The sequence below is a fragment of the Rhopilema esculentum genome, unplaced genomic scaffold, assembly GCF_057945365.1.
Source record: "Rhopilema esculentum isolate cy_ngs unplaced genomic scaffold, ASM5794536v1 HiC_scaffold_34, whole genome shotgun sequence".
Lineage (NCBI taxonomy): Eukaryota > Metazoa > Cnidaria > Scyphozoa > Rhizostomeae > Rhizostomatidae > Rhopilema > Rhopilema esculentum.
Genome location: NW_028300845.1, coordinates 263,748 through 287,374, shown reverse-complemented (window position 1 = coordinate 287,374; position 23,627 = coordinate 263,748). Strand labels below are relative to the sequence as shown.

At 37.9% G+C, this 23,627-nt stretch overlaps 2 protein-coding genes across 2 annotated transcripts; both read right to left on the bottom strand.

Annotated features, from left to right (window-relative positions):
* Window positions 1-737: 737 nt before the first annotated feature.
* Window positions 738-7,784, bottom strand: LOC148957289 (F-box/LRR-repeat protein 18-like). The gene is made up of 8 exons (XM_089115505.1): window positions 7,483-7,784; window positions 5,617-6,526; window positions 4,465-4,967; window positions 3,482-3,561; window positions 3,055-3,217; window positions 2,434-2,575; window positions 1,627-1,709; window positions 738-947 (listed from the first exon to the last, which is right to left on the bottom strand). Exons 1-8 carry the CDS (start codon window positions 7,629-7,631, stop codon window positions 812-814), a joined length of 2,166 nt encoding a protein of 721 aa, XP_088971631.1. The 5' UTR covers window positions 7,632-7,784; the 3' UTR covers window positions 738-811.
* Window positions 7,785-7,934: 150 nt separating this feature from the next.
* On the bottom strand, window positions 7,935-20,687 carry LOC148957288 (phosphatidylinositol-glycan-specific phospholipase D-like). Its single transcript, XM_089115504.1, has 11 exons — window positions 20,124-20,687; window positions 18,391-18,608; window positions 17,115-17,314; window positions 15,656-16,043; window positions 14,194-14,492; window positions 13,350-13,716; window positions 12,340-12,551; window positions 11,530-11,805; window positions 9,975-10,081; window positions 9,491-9,517; window positions 7,935-8,253 (listed from the first exon to the last, which is right to left on the bottom strand). The coding sequence occupies exons 1-11, from the start codon at window positions 20,433-20,435 to the stop codon at window positions 8,134-8,136; spliced, it is 2,526 nt and encodes an 841-aa protein (XP_088971630.1). The 5' UTR covers window positions 20,436-20,687; the 3' UTR covers window positions 7,935-8,133.
* Window positions 20,688-23,627: the final 2,940 nt, after the last annotated feature.

Here is a 23,627-nt window from a genome sequence, read left to right as displayed (position 1 = left end):
AAAAGTATTTCATGGAGCTAAATAGCATTGTATTCTGTCATACCATGACTAACGACCAACTTTTGGTCTGAAAAATAACCCTTTAAAACCATTAGTTTTGTGAAGGCTATAGCCTCATTTCTCATAAAAAAAAATTTCCACCTCGACGTATTTTTGTAGTAAAAAAGCATTGTTCCGTGATATGTAAAGAGAAACGAACAGTTTTGACCACAATTTGAAATATAATCAAATTTTTAAGCTTAATCCCTACAAGTCAAAACAGTTATGGTCTAAACAGGTCACCCTTGAAAATCGCTAGAATGGTGAAGGCTATAGCCTTACTCTGTATAAAAAATATTTAACCTGAGAAAATTAACAAAAAATGGAGATCTTAGAATCGCAAAAGCTGTTTTTGTGATTCAAACAGCATTGACTATTATTTAAGTAAAAATATAAACAATTTTTGGACTAAACAAGTCACCCTTGAAAATCGCTAAAATGGTTAAGGCTATAGTCTTACCTTTTATCCAAAAATTTTTAATAACAAAAAATTAACAAAAATAGTAGATCTTTGAATCGCAAAAGCTGTTTTTTTGTTCGCTTCTCTTTTTCGCTGCAGTGTGAACGCAGTCTTGTTTACTTTGATACTTCATGAATCTTTAATATCCCTTTTAAAGACGAGCTAACCGTGGTTTATCACAACGGCTGCAAACTTAGCTTTGGCATGGAGAATAATAGTCTGAATCAATCCAGTTAAATGTGACTTTCTAGGTGCGTTCGCAATAAACAAAATATACAAATTAATCAAATACAAAAAGTTAAATATCTTTATTCATTGGGCGATTTTCGATTCAAAACACGTCAGTGTTTTTAAATGTGCAAACGGAATGCCTTGGAGGCCATGTCCAGTCAGTGATTGACTAAAATGAAGTATTGCAATCGACAATGGAGGACGTAGCTTCTGATATCTAAAAAATATGGCATTATTAGTAAAAGCCATGGTTTAACAGGCAAATGTTTCAGCAAAAGTGACATAGATAAAGCAAGAAAAAAGGTGGCTTATAATGACGACACAAAGAGATTCGCGGTCTTTCTTTCAAACAAGACAGTGGCGGGCACCTGGGGGGGAGCGAGGGGGGCCTTTTCCTAACATTTTGGAAGACAATGGTCTTTTGTTCTAAAACAATAAGAGAAATGTGACGTCAGCTAATCAAAACAATAGGCTGAATTAAGGGACTGGTAGCTGTATCTACAGAATAACCGCGGACAAAATTTCTTCTTAACCATGACATCAGGTCTCGAAAAATAGTCAGAATAAGCTTGCAAAATTAACCAGCCGGGTCAAGCATGCTCAAATCTCTAGCAAAAAAGCATGCTCAAAAACTATAGCTGGAGAAACTGGAAATTGCTGCAGAGATGGAAATTGATAGGTTTATTGATGCTATGGGCGGCTGACGGCTATGGGCATGCAAGAAAAGGTGAGCCTTGGGAACTAAAATGGTACTTCAATGTGATTGCCATCCAATGCATATGTTACGCTCCAGGCTGCCCGACTTATATCTAGGCTTTCGTTAGGTTTGATAAAATTAGCTAAAATTCAAATTTATGTTTCAAAACAACAGGTGGTTGTACAAAACAAACTCAAACCTTTTAAGAAGCTCTTTCGTCAACCTTCTACAGTGAATCATGGATGCACCCGAAAATAACTGAAAGACGCACAGTTTTTTGCACTGGGGAAAAACATAGAAGAGACTGATTAAATTTCATAATGAAATTCGCTAGCTTCTAAGATGCTTCTAAAATTGTCTAGCTTCATTTAAAGAAACTTATAAAAAGAAGAAACTATATGGTTAAAGGCGCTATGTCCCGTCAGTCATCCGTTCAGAGTTGACAAAAGGCTTAGCAGGGGTTTATTGGATGCGTAACAAAAAGTATATTGTGTAGTTCAACCAATGGGAAATATAAATGGCCAGCCAAATGCGTCGGGACATGGTGCCGTTAAAGATAAAGAAACAAGATCATTAAATATAAGGTATTACAATTTAATGTGAAAAATTCTGCCCCTTAAAAAACAATAAGGCATTTCGTATGATATGACGTTATTATCGAGCAGCTATCACAAGATATAAGTGCCTTTCTTTGTTTAGTTTTTTATGGTACGAAAAAGTTTCTAAATACACAATCTAATCAAAGGAACACTTTAGAGATAAATAACACATAAGATATACTATGCTATTCATAGCAAGAATGAACAGAGTGCTGCCATCATGCGTAGAACTTGCAATAAATATTACATATGTTTGATATGCTTGGAATAAAGTCGCAAAAACATAACATTACGTGTGACAGGATAGAACAAGCTGCAATACAGTACGATTGAAATAAACATAACATCTAGGATCTGGATTTAGGATTACAATAGAATTAAGAAAAATTGTGAAAAACTAGGCCTACCGAATCAAAAAGACGGATGTATGGCTCAACGTCCTTGGGAATTTTACCACTCTTGCATGAAATGAGAATGCTTTCAATGTTCCTGCAGTTCTGTAGTGCGGCCATCACCTTTTCAGTAAGGTTATAATGTGGTTGATCTACCCTGTAAGAAATATTCAAAATTTACATGAAGGGATGTAATCTACCAAAAATATCGTTAATTCTCAAAGACATTTGCTACAAATTCACTATGACCTAGTTATAAAGAATCGAGGGATTGGTGATAGAAAAAAACTTGTTTCGGAATCCTGAGCCAGAGGAAAATATCTGTGGGGGAAGGGGGAAGCTACTTTTATCTTTATCCACAGGCTAACCATTGGCAATAAATTGGAAAGCAAGCCTGTCTGCAACAATTCTGCTCGATTAACGGCAATATTGGCAATTTTTCAACTCTAGAGACTGCATCGCCTGCTGCGCTTATAAGTTTAACGATAGACGTTGGTGACTGTTGACCAAGCGCAGGTTCATCTTACATATAAAAGCTGAGATAAAAAAGAAAAAAAAATGCTACTTCATATCAAGAAGGAAGAAGTCAATTGCCCTTAGAATGTGAATAATTCAGAGAAATTATGCATAACTCACCTCAGCTTTTTGAGACTTTTGCAATTCGTGAGAGCTTGAGGCAAAGAAGAAAGAGCAAAGGAATTTCCAGGCAGACCAATGTCAGCTAGTGAAAGGTACTCCAATAGGTTACAGTGCTTTGTCATTTCTATCAAGGAGCGAAATGAGCCAAGCCCACGGAGACCTATTAAGATCCAAAGCAATAAAAAGCTGGAAAATGATGTTACAAATCATCAATACTCGAGATTTTATTTCATTCAGTTTCTTATTCAAAAATTCACACCGACGCAATTTCAGGACAAACCAATCATAACATGCATGGAGTCTTTACTAGCAGCCAAAGGGGAAAATTAGAATACTAAATATCACTCACGCAGAGCCATTAACAGGATAGAATAAGTGTATTATTATTGGTGTATTAAATAAGTGTATTAAAACCAAAAATCACCAGCTAGGGTAAGTCGTCTCAAATGTGCCCAGTTTTTCAGAGGAAGCAGGGTCGCATCCAGAATATTTCTTGTCAGTGGGCTGCAAAATAATCATTCATAAAAAAATTATCATTTATGTAAAATTGTAAATATTTCATGTTAACAGAGTAAAGTTTCATCAAAGAAAATATCGTAGCAATGATGAAGACTGAAATGAGTGTCTAGTTTCGATAGGAACTCGAAATTGTCAAAGAAAAGGATAGATAAAAGAGCGTGATTGCTGCAAATCATAAAAAAAACCCGTGTAATTGGCTAAGAGCGTTATTTTACAACCTGGCAGTTAACCTGAGATTTTTTCGAAAATTGTTATAGAATGAGGAGCATACAACAACGCTCGTCAACAAATATATTTTTGAAAGCACAAACATAATAATTGTTGCAATGCCTAGCATCAGGTAGTTGTTTGCTCAAATTGATGAAGACACGAGAACTGTGTAGTACAGCCGTCGCTAGCTCGACGGGGTGCTCAAGTCCAAATTGGGTGACAAATTGGGTGAGCCATCTTTTCTTTGCCGACAAGTCTGGAAATTTGCCGACGAAATACTCCCTTGAAATTAAATTTTTTCCAAGGGGGCGGAGTCACATCCCCCACACCTCACCGCAGCAACGGCCCTAGTTGGTAGTTACGAGCCAGTGGCAGGAATGTTGGGGCAACTGGCCCCCTCATTTTCTCATTCATTACGATTTTCAAAATTTATTTTGACAATGTGATGATATTTTGAAGAAAAAAGGGAAAAGGCAACACAACCAAGAAAATTCTAAATTTCACAGACCAGCCTACTTTTGAGCAATGTGTTCAAGCGCAAGACAGATGAAAAGCAATCAGTTCCGAGTTCACCCTAACGACTCCTATTAAACTATTAACTAATGTTTGTGATTTTGATGATAAAGCCATGATGGTTAACTTGAGACAAAAGTGCAAACCGCTACAACAGGTCCTTACCAAACATATGATAGTCCAGTTGACTCATCTGGAATGCTAAAGACAGATGAATAGCCAACGCCAATAAACTCTACTTCTTCGATTTTCTTCAGGCCTTTTACTAAATCATCTAAACCACTACCACTCTGCATAACCCTTTCATTTATCTCCTTTTGGTGTGTCACACGACGCGTTACGTATCCAGATTCGGTTGTCATTGTGCTTGAAGTTGATGCAGCTCTGTTTATTGCACCTGAAGGCTTATCTAGCCCATCTGCCATGCTACTTCTCCTGGGGATATTCTTTTTAAGAAGTCCATCAGATGTGCTGTGAAGTTTTTCATCAGCTACTCTGACAAGACAGCATGGTGCAATCGACAAGGACCGTAGATGTTTCATTCCAGCAATAACTTTGCAAATGAAATTCCCCTCTTTGGTTCCATCAGAATGACAACATATTCTACCAACATTTAAATGCTGTAGCTTGGAGCACGACATACAGACTATCTTCAATGCACATAGATCCTTTAATTTATAACATAGTATTAGAACTCTTTTTAATAAAAAAATTACAATAAAAAAGTTGAGAAATATCTAAATGATACAAAAATATAACCAGCATACATAACTTGAATGACGTGCAGGTCGGGAAAAGTGTTGAACAAGTGACTCAAAAGTCCAGTGTTCATTTCATTACTCTAAAAAACATTTAGCTAACTTCATCTTGATAAAAAAACATTTAGCTAACTTCATCTTAATTTTTTGCCTAAAACATACAACTGCTTTTTTTGACACCAGATAATCAAAACAAGGGTCATAAGCATGTTGTAAAAACCAGGATCATAGACCAAAGAAAATGATCGCTTAACGAGAACTAAATCTGAACAACAATAAAAAACTGTGTACTTAAATACAACCAACTGCTCCCAAGGTGTTATAAACCGTGCCTTATGTGTATAACAAAACAAAGCAACTTTCAATGCTATGGAACATGAATGTGACTGTTAACACACTAAAACACGTAACAACATTACTGAACATGTGAGGCATCGCCTGTAACAGTAAAAGTAAACACAAACCATTACACATGTGAGGAAGTTAAAATGTGAATTCAAATTATATTCTATTTTGCTTGGCTTTTTCCAAAGATGACAAGTTGACAAAAACCTCTTACCTCATCCACCCAATCCACACAATTGTTCAGATTCAATGACTGCAGATCAGGACAGTTCAAAGCGATTGCCTTCATAAGGTTGGCTTTAAAGTGTTGAACATGTTGAAGATTCAAATGTGTCAATCTATTGAGATTGCCAAGCCAATTTATCTTTTCTGCAGTTAAGCAAGTTGAGCTGAAGTCTACCATCAATATTCCTGGAGTCTTATACAATGGGACAATATGATTCCAGCAAAGAATGTTTAAGCTTCCTGGTGCCAATAAACAAGTTAATTGGTCCGTTTTTGCAGCATTGAGAGCAACCTTTGTTGAAAAATCTATCACATTCAAATTAAAATGCAATGAAATGTCATTGAAATGTAAAGGATTTGAATAATATACAGGAAATGGACAGTTTGACTTTATTAAGATACTGTAATCAGAGCCATCATGGATAAGAGATGTAACTTTAGGTCCTTTGTACTCGAGGAGAAGCTCAGATAAAGTCATGGTATTTGGAAACAAGCCAACAATCGTTTCAAAATGAATAAACTTGTGAAATCTTAGTTTAAGACTTGATAGCCTTCCAAACGAATCACACAGCTGTCTGTGAACATCATTAGGTTGTCCATCTGGTCTGCATAGTTCTTTGTAGAGTCCTTTTTGAGGAACAGACCATCCAAGCTTTCTTAACTGAGGATTCCTTTGAAAAATTGAACACAAAGCTGACAAGCTTACTTCACATCCAATGATATTTAGTTCTTCAAGGTTTTTCAATGGATCCAAAACTCTTGCCATCTGGTGAGGGGGGACCCAGTAACAGTCAATCAAGGTCAAAGCCTGCAAATGTCCAGCATGTTTATTGATGTATGATTGCAATATTGTTTTTGATATAAACAGGTTTTCACCACTTTTGCCAAAATTTACTCTCCTAAAAAACACAAACTGGTAAGCAACTCGATAACTCAATTCCTGAATATGATTAAAAATGAAAAGATGTTCTGAGAGAGAATAAAGCTTGAAATACTTCATTTCAGAAATTTCCAAAACATCAGCATTAATATCAGAAATATTACAAGCTTGTAAACATTTTTTTCAGAAGGTTTTGGACAAGCTGGGAAGGTGGTCATCTATAGCCATATTTACTTAGAGGAGTCGATGGAATAATTATTTTGACATCTTGTAGACCATTAATAGGCATTGAATGATAACAGCTGAACTACCACACTCCAAAGACCCACCCAGGTGTTCCTAGGGCAAAGATGGTAGCAATGGTTTTGGAAATTTCAGTGAAGACATCCTTGATAATTGATAGACAATGTTTTTCATAAAGTAAGGGTTCCAGTTTTAAAGCTCATGCAGATGATTGCTGTCAACAATTTGTCATCTATTGGGTCAGGTCACCCTATTGGGCTAGTAAACAATATTATTATGACAAAAAACAGCTTTTTCGCTGATTTCTGATGCAAATGCTTCTTTACATGGAAAAAGAGGATTCAATACATAATAGCTAAGAACAGCTGCAGCACAGGGGTAGGTAGGTGGGGAAACTTGCCCTCTGCCTTCAGCCAAAAGAGGCAGCAGCAGGAAAATGTGCCTTTGGAAGATGCCAAGAAAACAGGCAGTTTTTGTAAACTGTTGGTGTCTTATTCACAAGTTTGCCCTTCCTGAATTTATTTTGTGCAAACATCCCTGAAACAGCTGTTTGTGGTATCCTTCAATTTAGTACCCACAACCACCAGGAAATCCGGTCTACAAAGCTCAACCATGTTTTAATTGTTACAAAATACCTGGTGTAGCAGTTTGTCTACAATGGGAATTTAGGGTGAAATTTAAATGGGTCAAGTGGCGAATGGCCTAAATGATACTTTGAGAAAAATTTCCCACCTGTGGAGACAAGGATCCTCTGCCACACGTTTGAAACGCTTGCTGACGCAGATAACTTTCAAAATATCTTCAATCGGCAGCAACCGAAAAATATTCAACAGTATTTCATCAGATGTTGATTCTATGCCTATTGAAAACACCCCCTCCATCTCTTGTCATTTTCCCTTCTTACTGATGCAGGTCATCATTGCTTGAAGCCATCTTCACGATAAAAAAGTATTGGAAAACACAGAACAGAAATTCTGTGTCGAAGTGACACTTTATTGATTCAGCCTCGTTGCGAAATATTGTAATTGCCAGTGACGAGGCATCAAGTGAATAAGAGCCAGGAAGACAAAACAAATGGTCAGTGGCCCCCCTACTCTAGTTCCAGTCACAACCAATCACAACTGAGAGCCCCCTGAAAAACTGAGAAGCAGGAAAGAAAAGTAAACAGGCAAGATACACATGCGTACAAAATGAAATAGGAAATCGGAAGAAACAATTTTTAATTCTAAAATTAGCTAAATAATCTATCGTCACTGCTAGTGAACGAATCATGCAAATATAATTGGAGGTCTATTCCGCCATACATTAAAATTTGTATTAAAGATGAGAATATGTGTCCAGTATCCGTGCTACAAATTTGGAAGATAGGATGTTTGTTAGCCTTCACAGTTTCACTATTTCAACCAGTCCAGTGTGAAAACTATAGAAACTACTTCGGGGAGAAGAGATAAACATTAAAGGGAGCTTGCCAACTGCAAATGCGGATCCAAATCTTGCATTATACTGAAAATCAAACAGAATAGAAATAGTCGTAATAACTGAACGTTTGGCACATGTTTTTCAGTGATAAAAGTGTAGAATGTAAAAGTCAGTTTTCGCAGAAAGCGGCTAATCACTTACTATTTAACGCGCAAATGACAAATTATCATATACCTGGCTACTATATGTAGAAGAATACCTAAATTCGATGCAAATGAAATTGATACAAAAGCCTAAATCAAACTGCCTTAAAAAAGTTATGTAATCTAATCAGAGAATGTCCATCAACATGGGCGTAAGAGACAAGGGCCTAAACAAGCAAACTATATCGCGTTCGCTTTCATTCGGGCAGTTCTACCTAGATAAAGGAATTATAATCAGGGTGAAGTCCAAACTAAGCTACTCTGTAAAGTTTAGCACCCGCTAGGTCTTTGTCAATCAAATAGAAAGGCTTAAAACTGGTGATGCTCACAACGTCTCCTTAAAAAACAGCCTTTTAACCTACTCTTTGCCTCGGTGTTCTTTTGTTTAATTACACAGTAAAATGTATACAGAAATATGTCCTTCTACTTGATGATAGCCTGTGCCCCAGTCCACAAATGCTGCCACATCTATGAACTGCGCAATATTGATGAGTATCCTGTCCACAGTTTCCACTAGGATCTGGTGACAATTTATGCAACCCTTGATCATTATGCAATTAGCTGAAATTGTCAACTGTTAAACCAACCTTGTAAAACTTTTAACTCTCCAAGCATCATCTTATCTACAATGCCTGCCAAAAGTACTTGGAACACCCACCAATTTACGCTGCATTTGATATCTTTCTTTCCTTTCATGAAAAAAAATTGCTACTTCTGCCCCCTTCCCCCTCAAACAATGTTGATGATTTAGAGAAATATAATAAAAGAAGCGCAAAAGAAAGTGCTTCCTAAAATCCTAACCCGTTTGATAGTAAACCAACATTGTTCCGTGGGGGAGAGGGGGATGATTGGTTTTGACCTTGGAAATTGATGTCAGTGTTCCAAGACTTTTGGCAGGCATTGTACGTCCTGTGTGGTTTCAGTGAATATTTCTACGAAGATTTTTCATGCAAAATTACAATGATTTCATTGCATAAATTATTTTCATACACTAGATCCTGCCCTCTGCCTGGACAGAATATTTATCAATATTGCACAGTCCATAAATGTGGCAGCACTTGTGGACTGGGGCGCAGACTACTTAATGAGCGGTGTTAACAGAGGAAATGGCTACTCACCTCTTTTCCATTGAAAGTTCTTGAAGCCTAGAAGAGGTAAAAAGAGGCAAACGTTTGGTGATTACGAATCATCTGAGCCATCGATATGATATCAATTATATAAATACAAGTATTATATGTCATTTCATTGTAACTATGAATGTAGATGATAAGCATTTCAAGTGAAAAGATAATGAAAGAGATTGAGAGAAAAACTAGGACGATAATTTTGAACGTTAAACTTTTGTGTCCGAATTGGGAATGTGTCGTTGCAAGCCCCTCCGAGTTGTAAAGTGAGAGTCTTGGATTCAAACTTGATAACATACTGAGAGGAGGGCCTTAAGTTACAATAAACTTTTCGTTCTAAAGTTGAAGGCATCCCAAAAGCCAACCACTAGCAAGTAGAACGGCCAAAGAAGGTGAATTTTGCATAGATAATCATGATAAAATACTTCTATTCAAAACCTATTTGATACATTAGATATTTAATCGGTATTATCAAAACCTTCAATTGTGGACAAGGCTGGACAGTGGTGGAAGCACAGTCACCAGTTGCATCTCCAGTTGGAAAAGATTTTCCGCCGTTGAAAATGTACACAGCCCCACTTTCAGCTACAAAAGATTGAAATAATCAACGATTTTCCTCGTATGAACACAAAGGAACAAAAATATCATTGAAAATTAAGGATGATATAAAACAGCTCGACAAACGAGCACCACTAAAACTATCAAATTATATAAAGCATTAAAAAGTGAAATACAATGACTTTAAATAGTACCCAAATAAAATTTAGTTACTGTCCAAAGTCACATACAGAAGAAACCTGCACAAAAGAACCTAGGTTTTTTTCTAGCAGCCTGAATAGGTTCTTAATTAACAGGCTGCTGCTATTCTAAATCCCAGTCTAAAAGGCTCTTAACAAGGTTCTTATATATGTACAGGCCTTGTACATATTAACAATGTTTTCCACCGCAAGAATTCTAACGGACACACCTAAAACAGCTTTGTTTTTCATGTTAAACTTCAATCAATCAAACGAATTTGTGTTGTTAGATTGTCCAAATAGAATGCAACCTACCAAAATCTGAATTAACTCTAAGCTGATTAATTTGCCGGTGTGAATAGGGTGTAAAAATACCACTCTAAGAACCCTTTTTTCTTACATATATAAGGACCTTCCAAATTTCAGCCTTTTGGGGGTTCTTAATTATGGGGATTAAAAGATTAAATTTCAGCCGCAGGGTTCTTATAAAAACAGGCTCTTTTATGCGGGTTCCTACTGTGTTGAAATAAAGCGCATAGGTTTTGAAACTGGGTTTTTAGAAATTTTTTTCGTCGCTGTAAAATTTGTTTGGATAAAAGAAATGACCTGTCCCCAGGCTTCAGAATAAAAGTTTCATAACTTTTTGATATTCTGAGTTTTCAGCTGGCATAAAAATTAAATCTACATGAAACTAGAAGGGCTTAAAAGTCTACAAAAAAACCAAGTTGCTTGTGCAAGTTACAATCAAGTGAAACGTTTTCTGTGCTTTCTAAAAACGTCTTTTTCGAAAGCATACGATTGTTAACATATGAATGCGTAAAAACAAGAGAAAAAAAGGGCAAATGTGTGAGCGAGAAAATGATAACGAAGAAGCCAACAAACCAACGAAGAGACAAACCTATGGATGAAAAAGCAAGCAATTAAATGAAAATCGAAGTCTGGCAGTTAATAGGACTTCTAGTGTATATGTCAAAAAACACACACATCAACAGCACAACAAAATTCATCGACGCCTAATATTGTTTAATAGCTGGACCCGGACATGAAGTAACACAAAAAAGGCACGTCAAATCATCTCCATAAAATATATGGAAAACAACTTCATCTTTTAGTAATTATCTTAAGTAAAAATATAATACGCGAATCCAAATTGCTCTGTTCTGTGTAATTGATCTTATTACAGAATGGTACTCACTGATGAAGAACACATGGTCTGCAAGCTATGAGAGCCTGGGTACTAAAAATTAATACACGTGGATAATTGCCCATTCATCACAATAAATATTCCATGCATACCTCCAACAATTTCCTCTGTCAAGTCCTCAGTCCTAAAGGGTGCTCCAATTATGATATCATCCACCGAATCACCGTTTGTATCTTCAAATTTTACCGCCATTCCAAAACCCCCATAATCGCGGTCTCCAGAAAAATTGCCCACGACAGCTGAACTTGAAAATAAATTCTCATTGAAATGAAATCCGCTTCTAACAAGTAATGTGAGGTTGAACAAATGCACAGTCCCAGCCTGAGTAAATGTGTTCGGAACCATGTCCACAAGATGCCCCTCGACATCTGCAATTTTAGATGTAATTATTTACAGTAAACAAAGTGGCGAGAAAAGTAAAAATTTTAAAGGCTAATTTGACAATCAGATTCTATACAGAGCAGATTCTATGAAGAACGGTTATACGAAGAAATGCTAACATTTTGCAAGTTGCTTGTGAGAAGGAGGAATGTTTTTTGGTTCATATGAGCGCTTTTGAAAGAAAACCGTTTCTAAAATATAAGCCAATTTTTAAAATAGGTCTTCTTTGCCATCTGACACTGGAAGGGGCGTAGCTAGCGGGGGATGAAGAGGGGTGCATAAAATCCCCTGGTTTGTCGGTAAAGTCGTCTATCGGTAGGTGAAATAGCACCTAAATTTCTCTTTATTTATGTCTTCCCCGGTAAATTTTACTACTAATGGTGCTCACTCCCCTTAGTCTGGAAGGTCAAGCTACGCCGCCAATACGATAGGGATTGTCTTCGAAACAATGCCCTATGAAGATAATCCAGATACATGCTCAAAATAACCTACAGTCTGTTTCGACAGGATAAAATCCTTACCAACAGAAGGTGCACCAACTGCAAGCATTGTGCCCGAACTGGCTCCAAAAGGCAGGCCAGCAGCTAATGATGCGCCAAATTTTGAAAACCTCTTTAGACCTTCGAGAACTGCAACTAGCTTTGGTCTCACAAAGGACAAGTCATAAATAAACACTCTACCGAGCTGTTGAACATCGTGTGGGGAGTAGGAGCAGTCTTCGTTGAAGCATTTCCTGGAACAAAGTAGACTTCCTTAAGAACTTCAAATGCAAGGCCCAATATGAGACAAGCAGAGCTGCGGCTTTTGGAATGTATAGAAAAATGGTGCTCAATTTGGTGTTAAAAATACAGTACTAGGCGCTTTTCTTGTGCTGGCTTGTTATAGCATGTTTTATATCATGGCACTCGGGGGGCAAATTGTGCATACTTTATCATGGCAATCTTGCTTTTTGAAAATCAAAAGGAATGCGTTTTGTAATGCTTTGTACTTTTTGCCTAAGAATCATCCATCTGTCCATGAAGCCAAAATTTGTTAAGCATGTGACATACAGAATATTTTTGACCAAACTCTTAAGTCAAAAAGTACCCCGAGAACCACTTACCTACCATGTCGTCCAAACGATAGCATGATTTTAAGCCGAGAGAAGATCATTTCTTATACTTAGGATAGAGATACTTGGGGTATTTTCTGGGTTTAGAATTCGGGTAAGAAATATTTTTGAAGTAAGCATGTTGTTTCAAGTCCTTATTTAAGATTCATGGAATATCTAATGTTTAATTTATTAATTTGCAGAAGAAAATTTTTTTAATTTTGTAGAATTATCCAAAAACTGCAAAATACGTAAAATTAGTTAGCGACAATGAAATACTTATTTGGGGTTTATTTTTATCCCAAAAAATACTTTTTGGCCAGAATTTAATAACCTGAGCTGAGCCGCATCTATCTTTGTATATCAGAGTACACCCCATCCTTGGGATACAAAGTGACGTGATTTGAAAAAAAGAACGACATTAGCAGTATAAAGTAATACCTGTAAGCAGGAGCACCCAACAGCAACAATGGTTTGCCTTGCTCGCGTTTGAAGAGCAACGAATACCCAAGCCATTCGTAATCCTGTGTACCAGCTGCAAACAAAGTTCTTTTGATATCACTTTCCTTTGCATTTGCATATACAACATCAACTCTACCCCTTTGCACCCCACCAGCAGGTGCAAATGGGGATCCAATAATGAGGTCTTTGAACCCATCCCCGTCGATGTCTGCTCCTTGAAGTGCAAATCCGAGATTTTCAAATGTTGTGTTTCCATGAAACGTCAGATCGGGTGATTTCGAGTAATTTTGTCCTTTTCTTCCAAAATATATGTGCACTGCTCCATAGTACTTCAACTGACTTGATCCTGTTGAATCGTGTTAGATATATATAAGGTTAATTCAGTGGAAACTAAAGTCAGAAATTTTTTTGATCTTAAAAAATAGAGAATAATAGGGAAGAGAAATATTAAGTACGTCGAGAATGCAAATAAGTAGCAGAGATGCTGTGCAGAGGTGCTGCAGGTAGTGTCCTCTTACATCATTTTTACAGCTGCTATTTTAGAAACTGTGATGAATATAGATTGAAAATCGTGATGGTAAACTAAAAAGTTAATTTTTTTAGGAGAACAATGGTGGCTATGTAAAACGATTCTACTCTCTACTCTTGACTTTATGAAAGGCCAAGCATTTCCTGCCATACACTTTACTAAAGAAAAAAAAAATAGAAGAGGGTTATAAATTGGATACCAGTGATATTTTAGCTTCTAGTAAAATCCACATTTTTAGAGCTTCGTTTTGGATAAATTTTTATTATGCGATGTTTCGAACGACTGAAGACGCACCTTGTGAGGGAGCTCCAACTGCCAAGTCAGCAAGCCCGTCCTTATTGACGTCAACAATGGCCATGCTCCAGCCAAATTTTGACATTCTTTCACTGCCGTCTATTACGTCATAGCTAAAGTCGTTCAGATGACTCCGAAGCGGCAGTTTGCTGCTATGGAAACTGTTTTGACTCGACCACCCGCTCGTTAGATTTACAAGGTAAACCCTGCCTAGCTGAGGGCTACCCTTTTGGTTGTTATTAGGGGCTCCATATAACAATGTTGCTCCCATCGGAAGGTCGTCTGAATACAAAAGTGACCTGAAAGGAAAGGATATATTCCTACCAGTTCGGAGTACAACAAGACATGGAATGGCGATATATATTAAACAAGAATTTATCGACAATAAATGCTTGGCGTTGTTTTTTTATTCATTCGTAATCTTTATTCGTAATTCTATTCATTTCTTACTTTGGCTATTGTGACATGCAGTGGCCAAAATAATGTTAAACATGATTATTCAAGGATCTTTTGTATGAAGCAGAAAAGTTTAGTACTTAGAAAATAACAAGGGGAGTTCTCGCAAAAATATAACAACAACAATAGCAAAAGGTGAAAACAGGCCCTTTTTGCATTAACGGGGTCATTAGGAGGCCTCGAACCACCCTTACCACTACAGACATTAGATTCTATTCAAAATCTCAAAAACAAATTACGAACGCTAACGGAAACATTGAGAAAATGTCTGGTTACAACATATGGGTACATAACCAATAAGTTCTGAGCAGGGGCGTGGTGGGAATTGTTGTCGGCCGGGAAAATCAGGTTTTTAGGGATACGCCTTTTTGATGCTGATTGCTTCTTGTTTCATCACTTACAGTACAATATGTTGGAAATGAGCGTCGCAGATGCAGCGAGGGGCCTTACTTCACTTGTTTCTTCTCTCACAAATCTGATGTTACAATTGATAAAAGCTTAAAAGGAAGCAAAATCCAAGGGGTCTACATGAAAAGTTACCAGGGACTTACCAGGAAAATTCCTGAGTCCCGGTGGGCCACCACGCCCCTGGTTCTGAGTCACTCTGGCCTTCTTCGTATCAAAACAGAGTCAATTGAATTCGTCTTTGATTTTGCGTTCAGAGTCATTTGATACAAAACCGGAGTCATTCAAAAATGCTATTCGCGGTGGAGTCCTTCGAAAACTGAGTCACTTGAAAACGTGAAAACGGAGTCATTCGAGAAAATGGGCAGCCATTCCAAATTTCAGAACGAGTCCGGAAAAGGATATGAAAACGGACTAAAATGGAGTAATGGGGAAGCTTTTGTTTTTGTTTTGAATGAAACGAAGTGGGAAGGAGTAATGGGAACGGTTCTAGAAAAAACGCAAAAAGGAATGATCTGAAAATGGACACATACGCAAACGGATTAATGGAAACAGGGCCTCATCAAGTTTACAATTAAAGCAAAGGAGCTTAACAACTTACATTCCCACTTCTGCATAAGGCTGCAAGCTGTCCTTCATATTTGCGTTTGGTATTTCAGGTTTTCTATGCAGAAGCCTAGCCTCGTTCAACCAGTCATTTTGTCTTTGTTTGATCATGTTCAAAATCTCTACTTTTGGATACAATACCATACCATTGTTCTTTCTCATCTTGATGACGTCATGTACTTTCAGATCATGTTTTACTCTTAGATACGATTTCCCAGGGTTCTTCAGAAATATCCCGCTTGATTTCCCTGTCATCTCGTTGCCACTACACGTGATAAACAGAGTGTTTCTTGGTATGTGACAAGCCTCTGTTCCATGCTCCATCATAGTCTCCGTATGACTCCAAATTTCGTTCGTCCATGCCGCCATATCGTGAATACCACCTAACAGGTAAAAACAAAAGCCTCAAAATGCATCCACCTAAAAGCCTATTTTCTAAGAGTTTAGCAGCAATATAACGATATTATAACAAGTTTGTCTTTCAATGACATCGAGTTCACTATAATTATATATCCTTTAACCCTGGGTACCAGAGCCACAAAATTTCGAGCGCGTCAATAGAAATCCAAGCAGAGGAGCGGAGGAGTGGAGGAGCGTCTAGCTGAGAAGAAGAATGAAAAGTGGCTCTGGGCTAACCCTCACCCATTCTCGTCCTGATGAGATGACACCCAGTAGCGGCGCCACGGGGGGGGGGGGGGGGGACTGGGGGGGACACGTCCCCCCTAGTTCTCAGCAGAATCGATTTTTTATTTCGTCTAAATTCGATGAGAAAATTTTGGGGGAGGGGTAATATTTTGACACCGTACTTTTTGTGATGTAATCCTATGACTTTCAAACTGCCAATTTTCAAACAAAAAATAATCATAGGCGTTCCCTTCGGATAAAATTGGCGTTCCCTGTTGGAAAAAGGGCGTTTTCTGGTGGTTAAAAGGGCGTGGCTTAAGTTTTTTTGGTTTGTCCCCCCCAGAGCTTAGTGGCTGGCGCCGCCATTGATGAGACCCTCACTTCTCCCTCACCCTACCTTATCTTTACATGAGTTTGACTATCGAGAAGAATTTATGGACATAATGGCTTGTTGTTGATTGTTCAAGGTCTCCACTATAAGAGGGATCGTCGATGGTCGTTCAACATATTATTTTGATTCATTTCAACTAATATGTGCAACACATTATTTGCACTATTTGGTGTATAGAACAGGACGGTTCTAAGATGCTTCTCCGAGTTTCACGCTTTATGTAATCATCAGGCAACTTGTACAGCTCTGCCTATCGAGCACTTTATGACAGACCGGTAAATATTAATTTTAAAAACTTAATTTTGGCAAAACTAAATTTAATTATCTTATCTTATGAATATTTCACTTATTAACATGTATCAAATGAATTGTAAATATAGTGTCAAATGATATGAATCTAAACTTGCATATGAATTTCCCGTTTGATCTAGGAACATACCAAGAAAATAATTGTGCAGTTTTTCATGCAGAAAAGGTGACTTCTTTGCATATTTTTTGAACAGTTTTGCTCCAGCAATCTTTTCACCAAGCCAAGCAAGAAACAACAACGTCGTGCACTCTTCGATAATCTCTTGGGTGACCATTTCCTTTCCATAATAATCCAAGTATATTTGATACAGATCTTTAGAAGGAATAAACCTTGAAAATGCAGAAAAAACTTTTATTAACTAAACAAGACCGTCAATCCCAAGAAGCAGCCAAAAGAGCCAAAGATTTCTTAAGCAAGGAATAATAATAATAATAAACAAAATAATCTTTCTTACAGAATAATAACTATTTTGTCCTGAATACTCTTCTCTCGTTTTTTTGAATAACAAATTTTGTAGAGAATTGCTCCTCGCAGATTTCTTTTCCTAACGAAAAAATTTACAGAAACTTCTACTTTTAATGTTTTTCTCTCACAGTTCCTCGCCTCTCCAAACTTAGCAATCTGGCCACACAGCCATCTAAATCTACATACACAGACTCCCTAAACTACCTAACAGTTAAAGGATTGTACCTACACATTTTTACAGCATTTATCACTTCTGTTCCAGCCATATACACACATGTATCATTAACTCTGTTTTACTTACAAATGCACAAAATATTTTTGTCAAAAACACAGTGGGGCCTCCATAAAACGGACACCGTTTGGACAAGTGAAACTGTTCGTTATACATAGGTTTATTCATGAGCGTTTCGACCATTTGGGACAAAATTGTCTGTCCTTTGTTGATATACCTATTGTGGGTATATATCCAGTTGTGGGTATATATATTTCTTAGCGTAGAGTTTTCGATCTATGTTCTGACGTTTTAAACTCTGAAGAGTGTCAGACGAAAAGCTTTAGTTTATTAAATGATTGCTTTTTTCAAAGCCATTTACAAAATAATCTGTTCGTTGTATAGAGGTGTCCGTTGTATAGAGATTTCCGTTGTACAGAGGTTTTTTTAAGAGTGTTTTGATCACCTGGGACAAAAATATCTGTCCGTTGTTGAGAGGTGTCCGTTGTATAGAGATTTCCGTTGTACAGAGATTTTTTAAGAGTGTCTTGATCACCTGGGACGAAACTATCTGTCCGTTGTTGAGAGGTGTCCGTTGTGTAGAGGTGTCCGTTAATGGAGATTCAACTGTACATAGGTTTAAAATTAGAGTGACTGTCTTGAACATCCCCCCCCCCTGGGCATTTGAAGGCTGCTACGTCTCTGGATGTGATTGTGTCATACTCTTACCATTGCAGCTGGTTGATTAGCGAATCGTCTCCCTCTAGCTGGGAGATCATGTCTCCGCCTACGTCAGCAGTTCCATGGGCGTCTTCAAAGACAGCGTGAAAATTCACGTTCGCCATAGCGCGAATGAAGCCTTGGTCGATTCCGAGGCTGTGCCAACTAATGTCGGCTACCTGATGTGAGATGAACCCAAATAAAAATGCAATCAGCTTCTTGGCTCGCTGAAACCAAAGAATAAATAGATGAGACGATCCTAGAAGTGCTGTTTTCAGGACCAACGGGACCCATAAATTAAGATAAATAAGTTACAAACTGGAACAAAGGACCCAAGAATACGAGAGTGAATCGGCATTCAACACAAAATAAGGGCCAAAGTAATAATTTATATTCTTAACCAAGTCAAAATTATGTTTAATGACGTCACTTTCGAAACCATTAGAGCGACGTAAAACAAAATTGACAGAGCTTCATCTGATGGCTGCAAAAAGAACGTTGAATTGGCATTCTTACTGAGTTACATCCTGGAGAAAATGGAAACCGACACGTCGTACCGTGCATCGAGGATCGTACCGTCAGATACCCATAGATCGACCCTTCCAATTCAGACGTCCCCGTTTCGTATCGTCTCGTAACGATGAGGTGCATAAATAGGAATTTCAAAAGGGGAGTCAGGTTGGAGGGTGTATAGGCACGACAGGGCCGGAGGCTGGGGTGTTGAAGCCCCCCCCCCACATTTTGCTGAAGTAGGATATTAAGGTTGTGGTATCAAATATAATGGTGTCAAACTACCTTGAGACTTGGGGATTTGCCAACTCGCTTAGAGCCCCCCTCACTTAAAAATGTACTCTGGATTCATCCACCCACGAAAAATAAAGCTTACTTTTCCCATAGTGCTTTTAAGTTTATGTAAAACTACGAAGTTTTACGGAAGTTTTTCTTCACATAAAGTACAGCAATTCAATTAGTAGTAGCAGTTTTTATATAGAAAAATCAACAGTTCGGTAATTAAACATCCAAAAAGCAACGGCGGCGATAACAAGTTCAATTTTTCTAAACAAGGATTCCACGTAACGGCAACTTCGCAAAACGACTTTACTTGACGGCTTACTTAACGACTGAATTCACAAACAAGGGCGTAGCACAAAAATCACATGACAACACACCCTAATCACGATAACAAAATAATTACTTCAAACAAACAAAAGGACTGATGACAACATTAGTGGCGATGGGATGATGCAATAACACGGAATGTTGATGGCAAGGTGACAAACAACGGAACTATCAAGAACATCAAAAGAACAGGCAACTGAATATCACAAAACTAAATAAAACATAAAACTAATTGCATAACACTTTGTAAAACGAGGGATCAAATCATATCTTGTCTATAAAGCCCAGGGGTGCAATGCTAGGGGGGCTGAACAACGACCTAACAAAGATAAAATAATCACTCCAAGAATAATGAATTCATTAAATCCGTTCACCGCCAATTTTTTCATCACCAGAATGAGGAAGATTACCAAATTACCGACAGAGAAAAAGACAAATACCGCAAAACTGTCAACCCCAAAGACCACTCCCCCTCCCCACGTTTTCAATATGCTCGAGAAAATCCAGGCTGTCGGAAGCGGGGGGGGGGGGGGGGGGAGCTCCAGCCCCCCTCAACAATTGTCAAGCTGTAGTATGTTTCCTTTATAACAGTAAACGGCACTGAGAAAAAATAAAATTCTTACAGCGTTCCATGGTTGTTTGAAATTTCGCCTGATGTAATTGACAGTCGCATTCAAAAACGGCGCCCAGTGAGTTGTCTCCGAAACATCGTGATACTTTGCATCAAAGCATTGTGAAGCATATGCAAAATCTGGATAAGGATTTCCGGCTACAAAAGCATCCCTGTTCGATTTGACGATATCTGCATACTTTGATTCCTTCATGTAAAAGGAAGCCTCGTGGGCTATGCTTATGTGAGTGCTCACGCCACATGCATTGACGCCAGGCCCAAGATGAACCATAGACACAGAAAATAATAAAAACCAAAACAGCATCTTAAAAGATCTACTAAAACTATCTCCAGTGTCTGATAAATCATCTGTTTACCATAAGCAACAACATCAGGCCAACTTCCTCCTTCTTGTGGAAAAGCTTCGTCACGTGAGATGGTCGGTGCGCTGTTAGAGTAGTGTGATCAGATTTGTGCTTCTGAAAGGACAAATTAGACACACTTTTTATAAGATCGAAGTTCAGGCTGGCTGTTCTTAAGTTTTCGAAATTCTGGGGCTGGATCATCCTTAATTTTTTCTTAAAATATTTGGGTGTAAGCAGTGTAATTGCGCTCTAAACAACCACGTAGCTATAGATGTCGGCTAAGGTGAGCAAACTCAAGCAAGAACCATACTTGAGGGGGGCAGACTTTAAAATAAGAAAACAGATACAACAAACAGATTTATTTGCACTAAATTAAGCTCACGGAATTATAATTATGCCAAATCTTCAAAATATCATTCGGAAAAACTGTAGCCAGAGGTGGCAAGTCGTTGACAAAATTTTCATTTGGGGGAACCCCCCCCCCCAACCCCCCCCCCCCCCCCAGTGCCCGCTGCAGCTACGTGGCTGGCTCTAACTAGGAAGGGGGATCTTTGTTTGGTATCAGATGATTCCGCAAGAAAATTTTACTATCACCGTAATACCGAGTTTTTAAAATGAAAATTACCCACAAAACAAGCAAATTTGCCGACAAATGACACAATATACCGACAAAAGCGTGTCTTAACTGGAAATTTAGCAAAAATTTAATTTCCCCGTAGTTTCCGCCACTGGCATGTTTCCTTTCTAAAAATGAGAGGAATCGCATTATGTCAAATCAAGCCTAGGGGTGTAGTGCTAGGGGGGCTATATGGGAGCCTGATCAACGAGCTGACAAAAGATAAGATAATCCCTCCTAAAATAATGTTATTTTAGATCTCCCATCCTATAAAGTTAATGTTTGAATGCACCCCCTTTCCAATTTTAAGTATAATTTTTAAACTAAGATCAAGTATCTGACGTATTTGATATCAATTCCTTCCCTAAATTAAAGTTTGAACAACGTTCATTCTGTAATCGGCAAGAATGTTAAGTGAAGATTTAGTATTACTGATGAGTCGACTTGAGGTGCATATAAGTGCAGTCATCGTGAACACTTTATAAGGGGTAGAAACTTGTATCAGGGACACCTTGTGAACACACTTGTAGACACACACACACACATACCAGGGCCATTCAACAAGTTTCCAGATATAAGAAATCTGTTACAAAGAAATGTACGCTTCTGCTAAAAATGAAATCATGTATCTATAAATAACGTATTTTAGAAGTTTTGTTTACATAGCTTGAAAAACTTGAACACAGCTGAGTTTTAGATGTGAATAGCTCAATGTAATCACTATTCAGTCATGGAGCTCCAACGCACTCAATGGCGGGCTATGATTTTTTATGACTTTAAAAGTGGGTTAAATCAAAAGCAAAGCCTTGAACGACTTCAGGCTGCCTTTGGAAATGAAGCACCTTCAAGGACAATTGTTTACGACTGGTTTGCGGAATTTCGAAGGGGCAGGAACTCTTTGGAAGATGACCCCCGCTCTGGGCGTCCAACAACAGCAACAACAGAAACCATAGTGGCTGCCGTACATAGGATGATAGAGGAAGATTCCAGAGTAACGGTCCTACAAATTGCTGAAAGTGTTGGAATATCATCGGGAAGTGTTAGCAACATCCTACATGATGTTCTTGGACTCAGTAAAGTTTCTGCAAGATGGGTGCCACACATGCTGACAGATGAGCAAAAATGCAAGAGGGTGCAATGGTGCCGCAAAATGATCGAAAGATTTGACAGAGGGAGGTCAAACGCTGTTTGGGAGATCGTCAGTGGGAATGAAACTGGGATTTACAGTTTTGACCCAGAAACAAAACAGCAGTCTCAGCAATGGACCCCAGTTGGACAAAAGCCCCCGCAGAAATTTGCCCGTTGCCGCACCGTCGACAAACAGATGATCGCAGTTTTTGTCTCTCGTGTGGGCCATGTGGCAACCATTCCACTTGTAACACTGCTGCCTGGTATGTGCGAGACTGCCTTCCTTGTGTTCTTGCTGCAGTTGCTGAAAGGCGCCCAAGAACTCGACACCGTGGGCCGCTGCTGCATCATGACAACGCTGAAGCGCACAGAGCCAGGGACGAAAACAAGTTGCTAATTTTGGGGGGGCGTGGAAGGATGAAAATTCCAATCTAAGTAAGAAATTTTTCATTTGACCAGTAAATCTACTGTACCTACTAAATTGATATTTGTAAATAGCCCGAACACCATAGTTCTATTTTCTTTATAATTACCAAAACTTTACTCAATAATTAGCCTAAAGCATAAAAGCCTAAATCTCTAAATTTTGATCAACATGAAACAGACATTTTAACTTACAGTAAGAAGTAAAGCAACATTTAAGCAAAACCAGTATTAGATATACTTAATGATTAGAAGTATTCTTTTAGATCAATTAATCAATTGGCGCAGATCAATCTTATCTAAAATACATTTTTTCACGATATAGAAGCACCAAGAATTTGAGCCTTTAATTTTTGTTCTTGATCGAAGAAAACTACTAACAATTTTCAGAGGGCCAAATGCCTTTTCATTCATTACAATTGAAATGATGATTTGAGAACAAACTTGTGCATATGCCTGATCCGAAAGATGAAACATTCTTCTTTGATCAAATACTTCTACTGCAATTTTGCAATGTGTTCTTGCTTCACAGCAGTTTTGTCATAGGAATTTATGATAAGGAGTCAAGGGCGTTAACAAATAACAGGGGGAGTTTAGCATAAACTTGTTTTTATAAGAAGCGTTGAGAATTTTTAGTACTGAAAGATTATTAATCTTTTATTGAATTAACTCCTCGTAGTTTCTTAAAAAACTCCCACTCTAATAATTTCTGATCAATACGGGAATTATTATTCCAAACTGTAAAGTTTCAAGTTTCTTATCCGGAAATTCACCTTGCCTGTTCGTAATTTGATTCAACTCCCGTCAGAAAGAAAGCAAACAGGGCAATTGTGCAATTTGGATCCAGTGGAGACGGGTCAGCTTCAGCCTGTGAATTTTAATGTTTAGAATTTTTACATTTAAAATAAAAAAACTTCTTAAAATATAAAATTCACAAGTTTGGTCCTAAGAAAAAATTCCAAGTCAACCGTTATGTTTTCCAACT